The following is a 20,947-nucleotide window of genomic DNA, read 5'->3' on the forward strand; positions in this document are numbered from 1 at the left end:
TAGAGCTAGCGAGAAAAACTGCAGCTTAACTAGTGTGAGCCCATCTTGTCTTTAAATGCATTTCATGTTTTTACCTCACTTAATGTAACTATTTGCAGTGACTTGCATGGATTAGCAGATGTTGAACTAAACATTCACTCTACTGCTATGAGCACCATCTCTCACATCTGCCTGACTTTGAGTGAGCAACCTCAGTAGCATGAAATACTAGCGTTAGAAAGCCATCTACTCCACAATAATACAGTCCATTCACCAACATCTCTGTCTTCCAAGACTTCTCAGGATGGTCAACTCACTACTTTTTTAAAAAATATATTTTTACTGACTTCAGAGAGGAAGGGAGAGGGAGAGAGAGAAACATCAGTGATGAGAGGGAATCATGGATCAGCTGCCTCCTGCACTCCCCCTACTGGGGATCGAGCCTGCAACCCAAGCATGTGCCCTTGACTAGAATTGAACCTGGGACCCTCCAGTCTGCAGGCCAACGTTCTAGCCACTGAACCAAACCAGCTGGGACCAATACTTTTTGAGAAAAACCAGCACACTTTTGGACAATTTGGCTTCAAGGGTAATCCTGTTGGGGGAGGGGGGGGTATAAATGTTAATTTCTTCCAATGGGGTATCGAGCTCTGGAAAGATAGAGGGAACAATAGCAAACAATTGTTCTGGTTTGCTGACAGTAGCAGCTTCGAGAATAGTACTCATTGACTTAATTTGGGGGAAATCCGACTCTCTGATTTGACATCTTGATACTATCAACATTTATTTTCACGCAAACAGAGCCCACTCCAGAAGATAAGTCTTGGCTTAACCACGGGAGAAACAACCGATTCTCCCTCATTCTTCAACGCACTTCCACCTCCACCCTCCAGAAAGCTTCCACTGACTGTGCAGGAGCCTTGTACCCTTATGACAACCTCCCTCCACCCAGACCCCCGCCCGCACGTACTAAAACATTTAATATAATCAGTTAATTCACTTAGTCATTACTCAATCACTGAATAATTACTGCATTAGAAACATCTGGAAGGCTCCTTCAAGCACTGATTATATGCACCTGGGTCCTCACTTACCAACTGGAATTTATTTTATAGCCCACTTCCTCCAGTTTAGTTCAACAAATATGAAGCCCCAACTGTGAGTAAGGCATTGCTGGCCCTGACATCCCAGGACAAGGACCTGGTCCCTCTTCTTAAAGGAGTTGGTGCTGTAGGAAGGGCATCCGGGCATCTCAACAGAAATGCAAAACGGTGGGTTCACAGGGCACCAGGAGGCCCTCTGAAGCCAGGTAGCTATCCCAGCCTAGGGGGTCCCCCCAGAAGGTGAACAGGTAACTATGAACATCTGAGAAACTGGGGGGGATACCGGGCACGAAGAGAACAAGGCCCAGGTGCAGAGATGCGCTGGGCGATCAGAGAGAGAGCCCGTGGCTGCGTCCTGATTCCTCTCTGGGCTCTGTGTGCTGGGACTTAGGGAGACTTTGCCTCATGGGTGTGTTAGATTCCCGGGGCTGCCACAGGCTGAGTGGCTTAAAACACCAGAAGTTTGAACAACAGAAGTTTACTCTCAGAGCTCTGGAGGCCAGAAGCAAGAAATCAGGTGTTGGCTGGGCCCTGCTCCCTCTAACTCGGGACAGGGGAGGCTTCCGATTATTCTAGCATCTGGTGACTGGCGGGCAATCTTGGGTATTCAAGCCGTACAACCTCAGCCTCTGCTTCTGTTCTCACATGGCGTTCTCCCTGGGTGTCTCTGTCTGCATGTGGCCATCCTCTTATAGGGACGCTGGTCATATAGGATCACCACTCCCCACCACCAATATGACCTCATTTGAAATTAACTAATTACATCTTCAACAACCCTATTTCCAAATGGGGTCATGTTTGAGGTCCCGAGGATTAAGACTTCAACATCTATTTCTCCAGGGGACGCGATCGATCTGTAACGGTTGGTGTGCACACATCACACTCGGTTGAGTAGGTTCCAAATGCTCAGTCTAATTGTGAAGTTCTTCAAAGCAAAGGCGTCCCGACCCCTTCTTATTCTCCCAGCGTTTCCACAGTCCCTGCCTGGCATATTCGTAGGGACCAAGAGACTTCATCAGAACGACACACACAATCAAGGATCAAGAAGCCCATCTTTTAGAATGAGAGGTAGAAACCACTCCTTGGGCCCTAGCTGGTTTGGCTCAGTGGATAGAGCATCGGCCTGCGGACTGGAGGGTCCCCGGTTCGATTCTGGTCAAGGACGCACACCTGAGTTCGATCCCCAGAAGAGGGTGTGGAGGAGGCAGCTAATCAATGATTCTCATCATTGGTGTTTCTATCTCTCTCTCCCTCTCCCTTCCTTTCTGAAATCAATAAATATATATATATTTTTTAAAAGTAAGAAACTACTGCTTGGAATTTTACCCACACACATACCCTAACGAGAATTTATATATATATAACCAAAAGCATCATCAGAGACTGTAAGCAATTTTATACTGTACTTCACCCTTTCTAGTGAATCTACTTCATTGTGGACTGAAAATGAGGGAGAAAAACCAAGAAAGAGAATTTCTAAGCACTTAACATCGCTCCCAGCACACAAGGAGCTGTTAGCAATGATCAGCACTGTGGCTGAGCCACATTACACCAGAGAACACTGAATATTAGTTGCAATTGCATGATTATTAACATTTCTTGGGAGTGCGGCAGAACAGCTACTGTTCACACGGCTTTTGGGGTCCTGTCTGCTCACAAGGTAAACCGACCCGCGTAACATCAAACTGAATGCAAATGGTAACAATCCGATTTCCCTAGGAGACAAGCCTGCCATCCAATCAGGCTGAAAAAAGAAAACAAGATATTAATAGCCTTATGCAAACAAAGTGTTTATTATACTTCATGGCTTTTTTTTTTAGGGGGTTACTGTACTGTGTGTGTCTCCGATGTGGCACCGGGTTAGGATCGGTGCTAAAGGGATTGCACGCTGTAAAATTCAGCACAAATGCACCATCTTTTTTTTCTTTCCAGTAGCACTTTTTGCAAAGTCTAATTGAAGAGTTTTTTGGCTTTTTCTTTCATATGCCCTCGGGCAATATGAGAAATGAAAGCTGAGCTCTGTGTGTGTGTGTGTGTGTGTGTGTGTGTGTGTGAGAGAGAGAGAGAGAGAGAGAGAGAGAGAGAGAGAGAGAAAGTGTGTGTGTGAGAGAGCGAGAGAAAGTGTGTGTGTGTGAAAGTGTGTGTGTGTGTGTGTGTGTGTGTGTGTGAGAGAGAGAGAGAGAGAGAGAGAGAGAGAGAGAGAGAGAAAGTGTGTGTGTGTGTGAGAGAGAGAGAGAGAAAGTGTGTGTGTGTGTGTGTGTGAGAGAGAGAGAGAAAGTGTGTGTGTGTGTGTGAGAGAGAGAGAGAGGGGGGAATGAATGTGTGGCACACACACAGGTATTTGGGGTTAGGAAAAGGGGCTTTCATTAACCTCATTAGTGCTATACTCCCCAAAATGTTAGGATCCCCAACCTTCGTTTTGCAGCAATGGGATCCCTTAAACAGCAGGCCTACCACCGCCAACCATGAATTTTCACGCTAAAGCCTCAGGGGTATGCGTAGTTTAAAATCTTTTGCAGAGATGCTATCTATGTATATATATGTGTGTGTGTAAAATTTCTCCCACTAAAACCTGGTTACTTATTTTACTCCATAATCATCAATTCGCCCTTTTATCCTCAAATCTGAAACATCATCTAACATTTGCTATCCAGCTTGAAGCCAAAAATAAACAAGTATAAACAGCTTAGGACTTAGCCACTGTCCTGTAGACTCTTGCAACCGGTCTCTGCAAGTGATATTTCATCACATTTGACGAACTGGTGATTGTCTAAATGCAAACTGAAGGGGGTATTGAGGCCCTGGCTGGGTAGGTAGTTGGTTAGACCATCATCTTGATACACAAAAGTTTTGGGTTTAATCCCCGGTCAGGACACATATAAGAATCAACCAATGAATGCATAAATGGGTGGAACGACAAATTGATGTTTCTCTCTCTCTCTCTCGAAAAAAAAATCAAGTTTAAAAAAGAAAAATGGGCATGAGATCCAAGTATTAGAGAAAAAGGCTGGAGAGGGCAGGAGGATAGCTTTTATCTCTCCTTTGTCAAAGTTCTCACAGTGTTTTGTAGAGGGCTGTGGAGAGCGGATACAGCATTTGGATAGGTTCAAGCCTCAGACTAATGAGAGGGCACAGTCCTCCCGTGGCAAAGCCACGTGCAGGTCCCAGCTTGGAGGGCAGAGCCCTCCCAGCACCATTATAGCCAAAGGCTATCTTGTAAGCTTGACCTTATGGTCCGAACCTGTGGTGCCAGGTGGCTGAGTGAGGGTGGCTGAGTGAGGTAGGCTGCGGAAGGTGCAGCAAGTGCTGCCAAAACAAAGCTTGATAGAGTTCTCAGGTGCATGTAAGTAAATAGATTTGAAACTCGCGAGAACATTGTAAACATCTTGACCACGCCCTTGCTTTGCCTCGTGGGATCTGACTATAAAATAAAGACTCGGCTTGCAGGCTGTGGCACGGTCTCTCCATCCAAAAGGGTGTCCCATCTGGTTCCAGCTATATTCTCTTGTCTCTTTTCTTTAATCCTTTGCCGCCCCTCCTCAGGTTCACCCCTGGCTGAGCTGGACATGGTTCAGAGGGTGGTGTTCTCTTGTCCAGGCAAAGGTGACTTCAGCCGACGCTGATGTCTGTGTCGCTACAAAAACAAGCAGCTGCTGCTTTTAAGGCCTGGTTCAGGAAACCTAAGATGCCTTTGAGATCCACTGAGTTTGTTTTTTTAATCTCAGTACATTCATCTATGGATCCCCAGTAGGGGGTATGCAGGAGGCAGCCAATCAATGATTCTCTCTCGTCACTGATGTTTCTCTCTCTCCCTCTTTCTTCCTCTCTGAAGTCAAAATACATTTTTTTTAAAAAAGAATAAGAGCCCTAGCCGGTTTGGCTCAGTGGCTAGAGCATCAGCCTGTGGACTGAAGGGTCCCAGGTTCAATTCGAGTCAAAGGCACATGCCCAGGTTGCAGGCTCGACCCCCAGTGGGGGCGGGGGGGGGGGGCTGCAGAAGGCAGCTGATCAATAATTCTCTCTCTCTCTCTTCCTCTCTGAAATCAATAAAATATATTTAAGAAAGGGAAGAAAGAAAGACGAGGAGGAGAAAGGGATGACAGCTATATAGGATGAGAAGAGGAAAGTCAGTGACTTCTCTCCTTAGAGTGGGATTGGACCTAGGTTATCTGACTTTCCAGATTAGGGGGTGAACTGGACTAAATGGGTGGGTACTCCAGCCATTCGTTCGACCGCAAAAGTGTGCTCAGGGCATCACCATGCCATTCTAAAGGTTCTTCCTTCCGGAGTGATGGAGGAATAACAAATGAGGGTCTATATATCATGCGTGTGGATGTATAGGATGGTTTATATCAGCTCAGAAAAAGCTAAGAATACAAAGGCTTCAAGCTGGTAGTCCATGCCAACAACCCAGACAAAGGTTACCTGGTACAGTTCGATCCGCTGTTCGGGCACCCTGGCTTTGGGGTTCTGTAGACGGAAGACTCTGAACTCCGCCTTCACCAGATTGGAAGCGTTCTTTTCCATCGCCGAGACGTCAAAGCGGACGATTCTGAAGTAGGGTCTGTAGAAAGTGGGCGGGATGGCATCTGTGAAAAGTTAGGGCGATCATTGAAAATGATAAAAATCCATTGTTCTCTCTCTCTCTCAAAAAGAAAAAGTGCAGCCATGAGACAGCCTCGAGAAACCATAAGGAAAATATCTACAGAACGATTTCGTTTTCAATCGCCAATTTCGTACCATTAACAATTTAACTAGGGGGGGAAAAATAAAATAAACATGTGCGTTTGGTTACAGGAGTAGCAGATTAATGGAGATTAACAAACCACTTCCAACTCCATTTGCGGGCGTGTAGTTAACCCTCTCGTTTGAAAGTTGGCAGAGCCGTGGAAAATGCTAGATGGTCATACATTGGAGCATGTTCGTGACAGTTGATGCTGGAGAGAGCTGTCAGACTCGCATACACTTTAATCACATGCGCCAAGAAAATAGCTCCTAATGGCAAGCAGTTTTGCCCATGTATTTTTTTTCCTTGAAATTTTGGCATCCAAATGTTCTGCTCTCTCCAGGTTCATGTATTGCATCTTTTCTTGGCTTCGCAAGTTTGTTTTTTTCACACACATGTGACCAAATACACCCTCTAGTTAAGTTGGGATGAGGAAATCGAAATTAAAAACAAAACAAAACTATAGCCATATACCAGCGATACAGCATCCAGTCTTCAAATTCCTTATTCAAGATAATGCCCTTGGTGGGAGGGAATCTTGGCTAATGGAGAGAAAGAATCGGCCCAAATTCCTTCAGTGCTGAGCCATGTAAAACAGCACACCACACTTTCAAGCTCTGGGTGGCTAGGGTGTTGTTATTATTTTGTAATCACCTGCCATTACTTTTGAAGATGCAACGGAGGCCATATGAAATAGCAAAGCAGGTCCAAATTCCAGCCCCATGCATCCTACACAATACCCATTGATTGAGCCCTTACCCTGGGCAGGCCACTTGCTTCAGATCTTTCCACCATCCTAGTCTAAAATCTCTTGCAAATTTTCTTTCCTTATTCCAGAATGTTCTATCCGCTCTGGTGCCTTCATTACTCCCTTCTACCCTCTCCTGAACGGCTTAGCTTCGTCTCAACAGAATCTTTCACTGTTGCTGATGGCTCTTGACAGATGTTTTGATGACTCCTGCATTATGTTTGTTGGTTTGGTTTCCCCCGTGCAATTTTAAGGACCTGGAGGGCAAAGACCTTGTTTGCCAAGTCTTTCTTCTTCTCTGCATACCCAGGACGGGGCTCTGCACACACACAGTTTACTGAATATCCACTGTTTGCATAGCCGGTCATCAATGAGGAGCCTTGAAAGACTCAGGCATCTGGCTATTGGCAAGGCCAAGTTCTTATTAAATAAATGAGCCATCTTGCTGATCTTAAAATAGACATAAATACCTTTCTTGATTTCTGGAGAAATCCGTGCCCTGACAATTACACTGAAAAAAAAAAAAAGGCTCGGAACACACCAAGAATTCCTCATCTGAGGAGCTCTGCACTTTCTCAGCCTCAAAGCCCCAAAGCCTGGCCCGTCCTTGTGCCCGGGCCCTGGATTCTCAGACAGCAGCTCACGGGCAAGTGAGGTCCAAGCCATGCTTTGCCGGAGGCCTGCTGCAGAGACGTCTGTGTGAACTGAGGGAGCCGAAAGTCTCAGAGACAAACAAACAAACACATTTTTTAATAAATCTAAAGCCATCCCGGTCTTGGAGAAAAGAAAGCATTCCTTTCGACACAGCAATGGCCGTGAAATAGCTGGCGGGCAGTTTTCAAGGAGGGCAACCAGTCACACAAGCAGGAACGTTTTTGGAGCCCCTAGCAAAGCAATTTGAAAAGGTAGCTGCTGCCCTAGCCAGTCTGGCTCAGTGGATAGAGAGCATCAGCCTGCAGACTGAAGGGTCCCAGGTTCAATTCCGGTCAACAGCACATGCCTGGGCTGCAGGCTCGATCCCCAGTAGGGAGCGTGCAGGAGGCAGCCGATCAATGATTCCCTCTCATCAATCATATTTCTATCTCTCTCTCCCTTTCCCTTCCTCTCTGAAATCAATATATATATATATATATATATATATATATATATATATACATACACACACACATACATATATATATTTTTTTAAAGGTAGCTGCTAAGAAGAAATCGATTTTCCTCTCTCCTCTGAACAGGCCCAGCCCAGGTGATTGAACGGGTTGGTATTCACCGATCGGCTCAGCACCTGGGACAAGAAGCCTGGGCGGGGGTGGGGCCATTCGCGTGGGCTCTGGCCCCTCTCTGCTTTGCCCAGACCCTTCCTCAGGCCTAGTGGCCGCCTGCATCTTCCCGTGGCCTCCCCATCAGACGCCGCACACATGCTTCGAAAGCGCATCCTGGAAGAGCAAAGCCCATTCAGTGTGTTTCCTGTCGTTAGGAAGCGTAAACATCCAGTTCATTCCCCCCCTCCCCACTTGCAGGCCTGATCCACCAACCCCCACGAACACCCATCGTTCACACCCACCCGCCACCTCTCATCCTTCCATCAAGTGTGCAAATAAGAGCTCTTGAGATTTATTTTTATTCTCTTTTGTGTTTATTAAACTTTGAGCCATTACCGCTCTCCCCCCCCACCCTTTTCTGGTCCTTGGCCCTACACACGCTTTCTTTTTATGGCTGCCGCGGGCCACGGGGTCAATTTTGTTTCTTCTTCTTCTAAGCAAACCGTCCAAGGGTCGTGTCCTAGGCTTTCAAGCTTTGAAGGGGCGCTTGCAAATATTTACAGGAGCAGCTTGATCATGAAGTGGGGGCTCCAAAAAGGGGGTGGTTCTGCTCCCCCGCCCCCTCCCACCGCCCCACGTTGGCCAGCGTCCTCCGCTCCTCAGGCCCGTGGTCAGCAAACTGCAGCTCGTGAGCCACATGCGGCTCTTTGGCCCCTTGAGTGTGGCTCTTCCTAAGCCTTAGGAGGACCCTAATGAAGTTAATAACAATGTACCTACCCATATAGTTTAAGTTTAAAACATTTGGCTCTCAAAAGAAATTTCAATCGTTGTACTGTTGATATTTGGCTCTGTTGACTACTGAGTTTGCCGACCACTGCCTCAGGCTATTCTAACCATTTCAGCTGATTCTAGTTCAAGGGCCTGAAAATACAAATCGATGTTCTCAGATCTTGCTTTAGAAGGAGACGCAGTTCAATGCACGAGGTGAGAAGAAAGCTGAGAAGCTCCCACCAGGGACTCTGTGTTGGTCTTGTGACCACAATGAAGCGACCACGCTAGCAGGAAACAGAAAAGCAGAAATTGCAGCAATGCAAGAACTCTGAGACTCTTAGAAAAGTGAAGTGCCCCCATGATTCTCACTAATTGCCCAGCTTATTTACTGTATTTTTAAATATATATTTTTACTGATTTCAGAGAGGAAGGGAGAAGGAGAGGGAGAGAGAGATAGAAACATCAATATAAGAGATTCATTGATCAGCTGCCTCCCACATGTCCCCCACTGGGGAGCGAGCCCGAAACCCGGGCATGTGCCCTTGACCAGAATCAAACCCGGGACCTTTCAGTCCACAGGTGGATGCTCTAGCCAGTAAGCCAGTGGTTCTCAACCTTCTGGCCCTTTAAATACAGTTCCCCATGCTGTGACCCAACCATAAAATTATTTTCGTTGCTACTTCATCACTGTCATGTTGCTACTGTGATGAATCGTCATGTAAATATCTGATCTGCAGGATGGTCTTAGGCGACCCCTGTGAAAGGGTCGTTCGACCGCCAAAGGGGTCGCGACCCACAGGTTGAGAACCGCTGCACTAAGCCAACCCGGCTAGGGCCCTGTGACTATTCTTACGGCTGGGGATTTGCAGTTCTAATCCCTTTCACCTTTTCCAATGTGAAGAGCTTTTAAAATACCTATTCCTGGGACCCAGGTCCCGAGACTCTGTGTCATTGAACACAGTGGACTTTTTTAAGCCCTTCCATGATTCTCACGCACAGGCGGGCTGGAGAAGCCCTCAGAGAAGAACTGAGAACACTCAGCTTGAAGAAGAGGGGGACTTAGAGACACATCACATCCCTTCAGAGATTCCAAATCCTTCCGATGGGAAGTTCTTACTTTCGGTAGAGTCAGGGAGTCACCCTTTGGCTCAATATTAAAGAATTTTTCTCATAGAAAACTTTAAAAGGAATGCACTGGCCACAATGTTGGGAGCACCTCCCTGGAAAAATTCAGGCCCTTGTGAGCTATACCTTGTCCCCAAAGACGCAGTGGGGTGTCCTGAATCTGAGGGTGGCCGAGCTAGATGGCCATCAGCTCGCTCACAGCTCTGCCATTACGTCATTCTCCCCAGGGGTGAGCCTCCAAAACGGGTTTTCTCCCCTAAATTCTACATTAGACGATTGTCACTCACCACCTGCGTGGGACTCACCTGGGGAGCTTGCTGATAATGCTTATCACCTGGCTCCATCCCAGACCTTGAGGGCGAATCGCGTGTGACTCTGCTTTGCACTGAAGTTTGATAACGTCTGCCCTAGACTGTGGTCTAACCACAATGAACTTGGCCAGGCTTCCCTTCCCGTGGTTACTCAGTGTCATGAACTAGTGAGGGATGAATAGCATGCCTCCATCCCACCATCCACACCCTAGAGAGAATGGCCTGGTCTCCCTCAGAATTCTACCTCAGGCCCCCTCCCAGGTTATACTAGTCTACATGCTGCTGAGAATAAGCTTTTAATCCTCATTTCACAGGGAAAGGAACGAAGAGCAAGGAGAATAAAATAACTCTTGGCCACAAAGTGAAGCTGGCCTTTCTATCAACACTGTGGCTTCTGCCTTCTGCACAGAGGAGCCCGAGTCGAAGGCAATGAATGCCACCCCAGGCAGAAATACCAAATCCCTGTCGGAGCCTTGTCACAAAGTTGGATACAAAAAAAGTGGCTCCTTGTCCAGGCGCTGTGGCTCAGTGGTTGCGCATTGACCTACGAACCAAGAGGTCACGGTTTGATCCCCGGTCAGGGCACCTGCCCAGGTTGCTCCATCCCCAGTAGGGGGCGTGCAGGAGGCAGCCGATCAGTGATTCTCTCTCATCATTGATGTTTCCATCCTTCTCTCCCTCTCCCTTCCTCTCTGAAACCAATAAAATATATATACATATATATTTTAAAACGGGCTCCTTCTCAACTAGAGATCAGCTTGGCCTTGCAGGAAAGCTCCAGAAACTTGAATGCAAGGCCCAGTATGTGGACGCCCGGCCTGCACGGGCTCTTACCTCCCAGCTCCTGGAGGCATAGAACAAAGTCCTTGTTTTCCTTCCCAGAAATGGCTGGGCTCCCATAGCTTTACAGTAATCGGCATGGACTTTGACGAGCCTAATGCGCGCCGTGGCCCCTTGTCCCTGACACCCCCAGCTTTTTGAGGGAAGCAGTTTGGGATCCATTAGATGTCCCAAGAGGGTGGCAAGACCAGCAACCCACTGAGCAGTTGGAGGCCAATAAACCAGCCTCCGTGTGTGTGTGTGTGTGTGTAGACACAGCCAAGCAAGAAACCAAGACAATTGTGTTTTAGGGTTTCCTGAAATTTGTCTTGGCACGCCAGCGATGGATTTCATTTCACTACCACATCCCAAACACTGCTGACATTCAAGTCACAGCAATTTCACACAAAACGACCGAGAAATAAACAGCGCATCCGCGGTGGCTTCTGACGCTCCCTCCGCCGTCGCTCCTATTAAATCTAACCCAGCCCCCGATCATCTGTGATTGAAAGCGGGAGTCGCCACGTGGGGCCGGTGTCAGACTTGACGTGCCTTTGGCAACTGGGAGTCTAACTGTGTCAGCATCAGCTACGGGACTTGGCCTTCATCTCCCTGCTATTTGAGACGGGACGGGCTGTCGGCGTGAGCCTGGGACCCCTTCTGACACAGGGCCACCAAATGCAATCGCAGGGGAGGGGACCTGGGGGCGGGGGGGGGGGGGCTTGCTTGAGTTCAGGGTTTGTAGTTTCTACTGCAAAGTTTCCAGCTCCCTCATAACACCCACCTGCAAGGAGACACCTATTTCGTTTCGAGGCCTCTCCCTGCCTCATCATGCTCAGGAGATAGGCCTTTGGGGTGGGGGGTGCTGGGTTCTAGCAGGAAGAGCCTTGGTTGTGGAAAGGGGCGGGCTCACTACGGCTGCAGGGAGGCCCCTGGCTCACGTAGGGCGTGTCAGGGACCAGGGGCAGGTGCACGGTGAATGGGACATACCCCTTGCAATGGCCTCACTGCCCTGCCACTGTCTCATTCGCTAAAGCACATAAGCTCTCTTGGTTTGGGGTTCCTTTCTTTCTCTCTCTCACCCCCTATTATCCTCTCTTTTTCCTTTGTTCCACATTCTTTATCTTATCCTTTTTTCTTACGTCTCTTCTATCTGTCCTTCTTTTTCTCTCCACACTATCCACGGGGCAGAATAGTCATCGGTCTGATCCGCTACTGGTGTTTAAAGAGGCCGGTGACCCCCACGACATGGTGAGCCCCACAACTCTCCCAGAATTCAGCCACGGCTCCCTACACGGCCAACAGGAGGAAGGCACAGTGTGTCGACTGCACGGACGAATTCAACTTGGAAATTGAGAAGCGCATCTTTAAGCTCTTAGCGGATTAGAACCCCTTTTTCTTCTTAATCTCTTTCTAGAGATTGAAAAACCGAGGAGTCCAATCTTTCCAGGAAAAAAAAACTGCAAAACACTGGCGAGGTAAGAATTAAAATGCACCATCTCGAACATTCTTGCTCATCCCCGCAAAGAGGCGCAAGCTCCAACAGTCTCCGTCCTTCCCACAGCCCTGCAGTGACTGGGGTGGACTTCTGACTGCTCACTGGGTGCCGCGACTCCTTACCAGCCTGCAGGTCTTTCTCTAACCTTCCTAAAATCACAGCAGCAATGAGTATAATGGCCAGGGCGTGTCTCGCTTGCACTGGACGCTTCTCTCTGTTTCCAGGGAGCTGCTTTGTGAAGCTACCGCCTAATGACTTGGAGGCACGATGCTGTGCCCAAAAGCTAAGCTAATGCGCAGCAGGGCACACCCTGCGAGGATTGCAAGCTACTTACTAATTTCATCACGTGGCCACGGGCTATGACTATGAACATCTTACAGTCAGGACCTGGGAGTGAGTAAATACGAAGAGGAAGAGAGGGCCTGGATGATGCAGTTTGAGAGGGGAAAAAAGCAAACACAGCCAATATTCAGCCTCTCTGAGACTCTTGGTGGCATTTAGAACTGAGAGCCCACAAAGGAACCGCCTGGCAGGTGCTTGGGCCTCTCTCACTGTTGTTGGTATCTAGTTCCTCTTATTACGGTTTTGTCTACAAGACAAGACAGGACAGCCTCTCCCAGACTCCCAGGCTCAGAACCCAGGTGGATGGCCTACTACGGTCTCTTCCCTATCTTGGCCTCAGATATGCTTACCTACTCATGTACCCAGTGGGTCTAGTCCTGCCACACAAGCTGATCCATTCCCTTTCCAGTTGGCACTACTTAGAAATCCTTAAGCCAGCCCTGCCAGTGTGGCTCAGTGGTTGAGCATCAACCTATGAACCAGGAGGCCACGGTTCCATTCCTGGTCAGGGCACATGCTCAAGCTTTGGGCTCCATCCCCAGTAGGGGGCATGCAGGAGGCAGCTGATCAATGATTCTCTCTCATCATTGATGTTTCTCTCTCTCTCTCCATCTCCCCTTCCTCTCTGAAATCAATCAAAACATATTTAAAATTTAAAACAAACAAAACATTCACCCAGTGGCACATTTTCTTCAAGGCGGATGAACAGGACAGCTGTGTCCTACTGAGAATCATCAAAGATGATGGCCAACGGGAGGTTCTAGAACCCACCTCACCCTGAAACGCCCATCCCCCACTCATCGGCCCTCTGAGAGTTAGTTTCCAAACAGGGTTCCGGGGGAAGCTGATGGGAAGGTCTGAATTGTTCTTGATGCCGAATGCTGGCCCTGAACGTGAACTAGGGAGGTGGCGGGAAGGAAGAATTGCCCTGAAGGAGTTGTGAGTGATCCCGTCCTTATTAGCATCTCGGTAGACGGCCATGCAGTGCCTTCCGAACACTGTTGTAGAGTCTCAAAGGATGGTGTTTCCTAGGGTTGGAGGGTGTATTTGTGAAGGGCGTGTACGCTCCCCCCATCCTGTTTGTATTGGCAGCATAGCTCTGGGCAATTAAGATACGGGGACTACAGGAATTATAGGAATCCAGATGAATGCGGGCCGCCGCGTCCCGGAATGGGGCTCCGTGCGTTAGGCAGGTTTTAAGAAATCGCGTTCATTTGGGTGCTAAGCAGCCCTCTGCTCAAGGCCAGGCCACCGTTAGTGAGAGGAAATGAAAACAGTCTTTAAAGTAAGACTCTGCATAGCACAGCGTCTGAGTGTGTGTTCTTTTTATTTAATTATCTGAGAGCAAGCCCAAGAATTTCGCTTCGATCGTGTGATTTGGGTGGACAGCGGCTGTAAAATGTACCGATTTTAATCTGCTCTCGGGGACAATCGGGAGAGGAAAGTGACTAAACAGGAACAGCCAGGGTGTCCGAAGAGTTAATGCAACCAGTTCTAGTTTATTTTACACCCGAGCAAAGAGGGAAGGCGCTGTAATTTTAAGAAGCGTGAATTCTTTTTTTAAAATGTATATTTAAATCTATATTATTTTTATTTCAGAAAGGAAGGGAAAGAGAGAGTAGAAACATCAATGATGAGAGAGAATCATTGATTGGCTACCTCCCACACGCCCCACACTGGGGGGATCGAGCCCCCAACCCAGACATGTGCCCTGACCGCACTCAAACCCGAGACCCTTCAGTTCACAATCCCGGTGCTCTATCCACTGAGCCAAACCAGCTAGGGCGAGAAGTGTGAATTCTTAAGAAATGAGTTTCTTTTCTTTTGAAGCCTAAACTCTGGCTCCCCTCCCCCTCTATTTTCCTTGGAGGCCTTCAGAAGTCTGCTGCGGACATGTCAACACTCAGGTGGCTTCTGAGCTTGCCCTGCACTGCTTCTCTCAGGACAGCAGTGTAGACGGGACGAGGCACATGTCCATTTAGTTCCAAGTCAGTGGCTCCCCTCCACTTCTCAGAAAGCACTAAGTAAGTCCTCATTAAAGAAGAGCTCTTCGAATAAAGCCAGGTGCTTCTGAAATGTGTTAGGGCAGTGGTCGGCAAACTCATTAGTCAACAGAGCCAAATATCAACAGTACAACAATTGAAATTTCTTTTGAGAGCCAAATTTTTTAAACTTAAACTATATAGGTAGGTACATTGTTATTAACTTAATTAGGGTACTCCTAAGGCTTAGGAAGAGCCACACTCAAGGGGCCAAAGAGCCACATGTGGCTCGCGAGCCGCAGTTTTCTGACCCTAACAGGGCAAAAATGAGTAGAACCCAGGGCACCACAGAGATACACACACACACACACACACACACACACACACACACACAGCCAGTGTGAACTAAGGAACAAACTCAAGTCAAGAGATGGACAAGTGCCCAGCCGGCATGGCTCAGTGGTTGAGCGTCGACCTATGAAGCAGGAGGCCATGGTTCAATTCCCGGTCAGGGCACATGCCTGGGTTATGGGCTCGATCCCCAGTGTGGGGTGTACAGGAGGCAGCCGATCCATGGTTCTCTCTCATCATTGATGTTTCTATCTCTCGCTTCCTCTCCCTTCCTCTCTGAAATCAATAAAAATATATTTTTTTAAAAAATCGAGATGAGCGATCCAAAGAAGAAACAGCCCATCACTCCTCCATATACCGCCGGGGCTTGGAAGGGATGAGAAAGGCGAGCCCGCAGGAGACCAGCCATAGCATTTGAAGATGCTCTCAGCACTGTGTTGGGAGCAGGAGCTGGTCACGATCGTCCTCCTTCCTAATCCAGACTCCTCTCCCTACACCCTGGCCACTCCCCTCCAGGCAAATGACTCCCCTGTCTTCTGCCTCAAGGTCTGAAATGACGGAAAATCATTCTTTGGCTTCTGTCCCTTTGCCCAAATGTCCAGCGGGACCCAGTGGCGCAGCAAAGCCAGCAGAGAGAAAAAGAATTTAAAAAAGGGAATTTCCACAGAGAAGTCAGCCAGCTACCTGCTTTAATTTGGGAGTGAGTGGTGCTGTAAGCAGCCACTTTATCAGCCCGGCATCGGCATGAATCAGAGGCCCCGGCCGTCTGCATGTGCGCCTGGAAGCGCCGGGGGTTTTGTTTGGCTCCCGGCGACTTCATCTCACACCTTCGCTTTTCTAATTTTCCACCTGCAGCTAAAAATACTGCTTTTGGGGTGAGAGTCAACCAGAGCGTCTTCCCCAGCCGCTGAGTAAGGGCTGGGCCAGGGGCCTCCGGGCGGGGGGCCTCCTTCTGTTTTCATTCCCCGTCTCCTAGAAAGACAGTCCTGAGCCCTGAAGGGGGTGGCTTCTGAGGCCATGGCTCAATTTCCACTCAACTCCCCGCCAAAATGTACGGCGACATTGAGGGTCCCCATGGCAGCCCCAGAGGCGGAGGGCAAAGAGAACTCAGGCCAGGGGTCACCATCTCCCTCTGCTGACCTTGGGGGTCTTGTCTGCATTTACTCAACAGACAGAAAGATGAAAACAGTACCATACGGGACATGACTCGTGATTCTCGGGCAAGTGCTGCTCTCTGCACTTTGACAATAATTCTGCCGGGTCCTGCCACAACTCCCCCCTCCCTCCCCCCCCCCCCCCCCCCCGCCTACTGTGTGTACATGCACACACACACACACACACACACACACACACACTCCTAATAACATTTTCTCATCTACTAGCTCTGTTGATGGGCATAGGGAGTTCGGCACTGGGTGGCTAGACCTCTGCCCTAAGCCCCTGGATTTTTAGGAACATGACAGCGAGATGTGCTTGGTCCAGAGGTGGAGGGCTTGGGGTTTTGTTCTGTGTTTAATATGCTTTTTTTAATGGATTTCAGAGAGCAAAGGAAAGGGAGAGAGAGATAGAAACATCCATGATGAGAGAGAATCATTGAGCAGCTGCCTCCTGCACGCCCCCTACTGGGGATCGAGCCCACAACCTGAGCATGTGCCCTGACCGGGAATCGAACCGTGACCTCCTGGTTCACTGGTCAACACTCAACCACTGAGCCACACCGGCCGGGCAGGTTTGATGTTTTGTTTTTTTTTGTAACCTTGGCACCGGCGCCTAACAGACACGTGCTGTGACTCACAATTGAAGGTCTGGGACTCAGTAGACCCAGATGACACCCCTGGGCTTGCCTCGTCTACGCTGGCCTTGGGCAAAGATCTCTTCATCCCTCTAGGGCTCAGCTTCCTCCTCTGTAAAGTGGGAGTGACAGCCATGTTGCAGGGGGTTGGGAGGCCCAGAGGACGTCAGAACCCACACAGGACGCCGAGAGCGACTTGGCTCCTGGTGGTCTGACTTGGCCACGCTTATCCCTTCTCCACCCCAGTTTCACTGAAGTGGAAATCAAGACCCGCCTCAGAGCAGGACCCTGGGCAAGCCACTTACTTGGCATCTATAAAATGGGGAGCTGGGAGGACGGAGGAGGAAAGCAGGAATGGTTAGCTCTGTGCCTGGCCCCCAGGGAGCACCCCAACGTTTGGCCTCTATTATTATTTTCATCTTACGTTCCCAGTTGCCAGCAAAAGGGCCACTTCCGGCAAATCTTTGCTCACCTTCCCAGCTACCTACTCACCCAGGGATTCCTCTGAACTCAAGCTCCCTGGCCAGCAGCCTGGCCGCTCTCCTCCCATTCTCCCCCTCCACTCCCCCCCACACACACACCACACACACACACACACACTCAGCCCTGCTCTCCATCTGCAGATGAAGCAAAAATCTGGTAAATATTACACTTACAAGGTAACAGGTCTGGAATGCTTGGCATCCCAGGCGGAGCTCAGTTGCTTCTTGGCACCGGGACACGTATACACAGCAGCAGCCCAGGGCCAAACGACATTTGGCCGCTGCGTGCAATTCAAATAAAGATATTAAAAATCCTACAGCTCTCTAAACATCGGGACTGTTGGCTAATCAAAGGGGTTCGTTTGTGTGTGTGTGTGTTGCTTTTTTTTTTAAGTCGTCTAAAGAGAAGGGGGGGTGCTGATGGCTCTTTTCAGTGTAGACCCCAAGGAGCACCCCGTGTATACACACCCCATCGGCTTCCAATATGTAAATGATGGATAGGTTTCAGGCCAGGTGGACTCCACTTCCAGCGGGGACTGCCTTCCCCCACAAACAAAAGACCTAGGCAATTTCATGCTGGAGTCTGTGTCCTTAACCATTGGGCCACACTGCCCCACGGTGTGTCACATGACTGGCGAGTGACTTGACCTTCCGATTACTGCGAATGTGTCAGGATGATAGAGGCAGCTATGGTGGGTGTGTGCCCTGGGTCTACCACTTCACGGACATTGACCTTGGGCAAATTATTCATCTCTCTAGGCATCGTTTTTGTGTTTTTTTTTTATGTGAATTGGAGAAATTTATAACACCTATGGATTATGGGCAGGATCAATGACTCCTAGCTCTAAAGCGCTGAGCATACCTGGAGTTTAAGCAGCACTGAGTAGAAGTCATTAATATGTTATTACTGTCATTGTTATTATTAAGTGTGACTGGGAGAAAGTAGGTACAGGGGCTTAGCCAAAGGGGACATGTTCTTAAGTAGGTAAAAGAAGTTATGTGCAGGGGGGCTTATCGGCCCACGGTTCACCACTGACCAAAAGCAAGTCGAGAAAAACGATACCATTAAGTCACATCATAGCTGGTGACTTAAACATAGGCCTTCAAGAACTTATATGTCAGGACTGAACTCTCCATCAGAAGAACAGGAAAAGGATACCACTTTTTAAAATATGTATATATAATTGTATTTCAGAGAGAGGAGGGGAGAGGTGGAGAGAGAGAGAGAAACATCAATGATGAGAATCACTGATCAGCTGCCTCCTGCACGCCCCCTACTGGGCATCGAGCCCGCAACCCGGGCATGGGCCCTTGACCAGAGATCAAACCTTGACCTCCTGGTTCATAAGTTGACGCTCAACCACTGAGCCAGGCCGGCTGGGCTAGGGAACCCTTTGCAACTGGCTTCATCTCATCTCCCAGACACCTAACGCAGAACCCGTCAGTAAGACCTCCTCCCAAAGGCCTACCTAGGAGCCTTTGCAAGCACCAGGAAGGAAGGAAGCGTCAACACAGAGCACAGTGTCCTGGTCAGCATTCCGAAGGAGGGCCACAGCCAGGCCACACTTCCCCTGCGGGTGACACAAGGTCCCTGTTTCGAGGATGCTGGGAGGGCAGCCACAGTTGGGCACAGACACCCGAGTGGCTTCGCTGGCCCGGGAAGGTGCTGCTCAAGTGGCCACAGGCCCGAACAGCAGCAGGTAAAGGCCTCGCTGTGCCCTTGTCACACCTGTTTTCTATCGCCCTCCCTCCCACTCCTTCCCCTCTGTCCTCCCAAGGCCTCCCGGTGCCTTCGCAACTGGTGCTGTTTCCTAGGTCCCTTCTGCGTGGGAAAAAGAAAGGAAACACACTGCAACATGCACGGTGAATTAAAACCCAGGAGGGGCCCTAGCCGGTTTGGCTCAGTGGATAGCGCGTTGGCCAGGGGACTGCAGAGTCCCGAGTTCAATTCCAGTCAAGGGCACATGCCCAGGTTGGGGGCTCAATCCCCAGTAGGGGGCGTGCAGGAGGCAGCCAATCAATGATTCTCTCTCATCATTGATATATTTCTCTCTCTCTCTCTCTCTCTCTCTCTCTCTCTGAAGTCAATAAAAATATATTTTAATAAATAAAAGTAAGGAGGGAACAGCTCACTGGGGGGGCCTCATCTCAGGATGCATGGCAAAGAGGTGACATGAGGAAGCCAGAGCTATGGGAGAGAGAGAGAGAGAGAGAGAGAGAGAGAGAGAGAGAGAGGTATTCAGCAAGGCCTCTAGGGACCGCAGGCTGTATCCTTAGGTGGCATCTCTCCTGCACACCCATGACATTGGACAGAGTTTCTCCCCGCCCACAGCCGCCCGAGCTCACAGGGCAGGACTGGGCTTGCCAGGGGTCAGGAGTCGGTCAAGCTGTGCCACACAGGCCGGGGGACCAGCACCGGGCAGGGCTTGGTGCCGGAAGAAGCCCAAGTCTCCCTGAGTGTGGAGACCATCAGGGGACGGTGCCCCGAGTTGGATGAGTCACCCCGCTGATTTGGGGGGTGGGGACTGAGGAGGGATGTCCCGGTGGTTAACCACATTTTACTGGGGTGTTTTATTGATCGCAGTTGCACGGAGAGAGACATGACTCAGACGTGCGGCATCTGAAGGCGCGAGAAGCACCGGGTCCTAATGGAATTTCAATGTAGGGGATTGCCGTGAACTGTACCGTGAAATGTGAAGAGCTTTGCTCTGAACAGACATTATTTGATTCTGTCCTTTCGCAGCCGGAGACGAGGCTGAGCCTTCTACCTGCCTTTCCCTGGAAGGCCGTGGCTCACGTCTCCAGGGAGGGGGTCAACGTCTTGGAAAAGTTGTTCATTAACCACCCACCTCGCCTTTGCATTTCCATGGCCCTTTATGTGAAAATATCATTCAGCGATTTTTTAAAAATTATTTTGCTTTGTGTAGGGTGGTTAGTTTACAGGCCGGTCTCCACAAATAGGCTGTAAGCCATTGAGGGCAGTTACCATGCGATTATAGCAATAAAAAGAATTTCAAGAAAAAGGAAAGCTACATTGCCAGGGTTGAGGGGCATGCCATGGGCCACGTTGCCATGGGAATAATGGCCTTTTGGTGGAAGGTAAGAAACTGAGGTTTGAAGAGGGGCCGTGGCCGATCCGATATTGTGTAAGTGCAGACGGAGGGCCTCCGTCTGTGCCTGGGTGTGTGGTCTCCGGGCCGTTGGTGCTGGGCCCTGCCTGTCTCACTTCTCACCCACCTGTAGGATTCAGGCACCGAGCCCTTGAGGCCATACACTGGTATGTTCAGTGGATATTTATGGAATTAAATGGAATAAGACAAAGAAAAAAATCCCACATCATTGTTTTCAGGGACAGGGCTCAAAGTGAAGTAACAAGAGAGAGAGATGGGCCACCTCATTGTAGAAATTATTACTAACACAACTGGTCCTTTTAGGCAAGGTCTGAGAGTTTTAAGCCCTCCTGATAGGTCAATGGGTGTCATTCTGTCTTCTTACTCCTACCAACCTTTAAACACTATCTCTGATGTTATTTTCCTCTTACAGAAATTGGTACCACTTGTAATTTTTTTTTTCCCCTAGACTTTAAAAGAAAAATCACTTGCTTTCCTCTCCGTGTATGCCAACTTGAAATTAAAGTCGTGGGGTGGAATTTCTGG

General features: G+C 49.0%; 1 protein-coding gene and 1 long non-coding RNA gene across 4 annotated transcripts in view; one reads left to right on the plus strand and one right to left on the minus strand.

Moving 5' to 3' along the window:
• Positions 1–20,947, plus strand: part of LOC118678847 — a 388,841-nt gene that overhangs the window by 358,023 nt on the left and 9,871 nt on the right. The gene's annotated exons all lie outside the window — the stretch shown is intronic.
• Positions 1–20,947, minus strand: part of TGFB2 (transforming growth factor beta 2) — a 60,772-nt gene that overhangs the window by 15,485 nt on the left and 24,340 nt on the right. For both annotated transcript variants that reach the window (XM_036354931.1, XM_036354932.1), the window contains one exon: positions 5,508–5,671. In XM_036354931.1, the coding sequence (XP_036210824.1) occupies positions 5,508–5,671 (164 nt within the window). The remainder of the gene's footprint in view (positions 1–5,507; positions 5,672–20,947) is intronic.

The sequence above is a fragment of the Myotis myotis genome, unplaced genomic scaffold (genome assembly GCF_014108235.1).
Source record: "Myotis myotis isolate mMyoMyo1 unplaced genomic scaffold, mMyoMyo1.p scaffold_m19_p_21, whole genome shotgun sequence".
NCBI lineage: Eukaryota > Metazoa > Chordata > Mammalia > Chiroptera > Vespertilionidae > Myotis > Myotis myotis.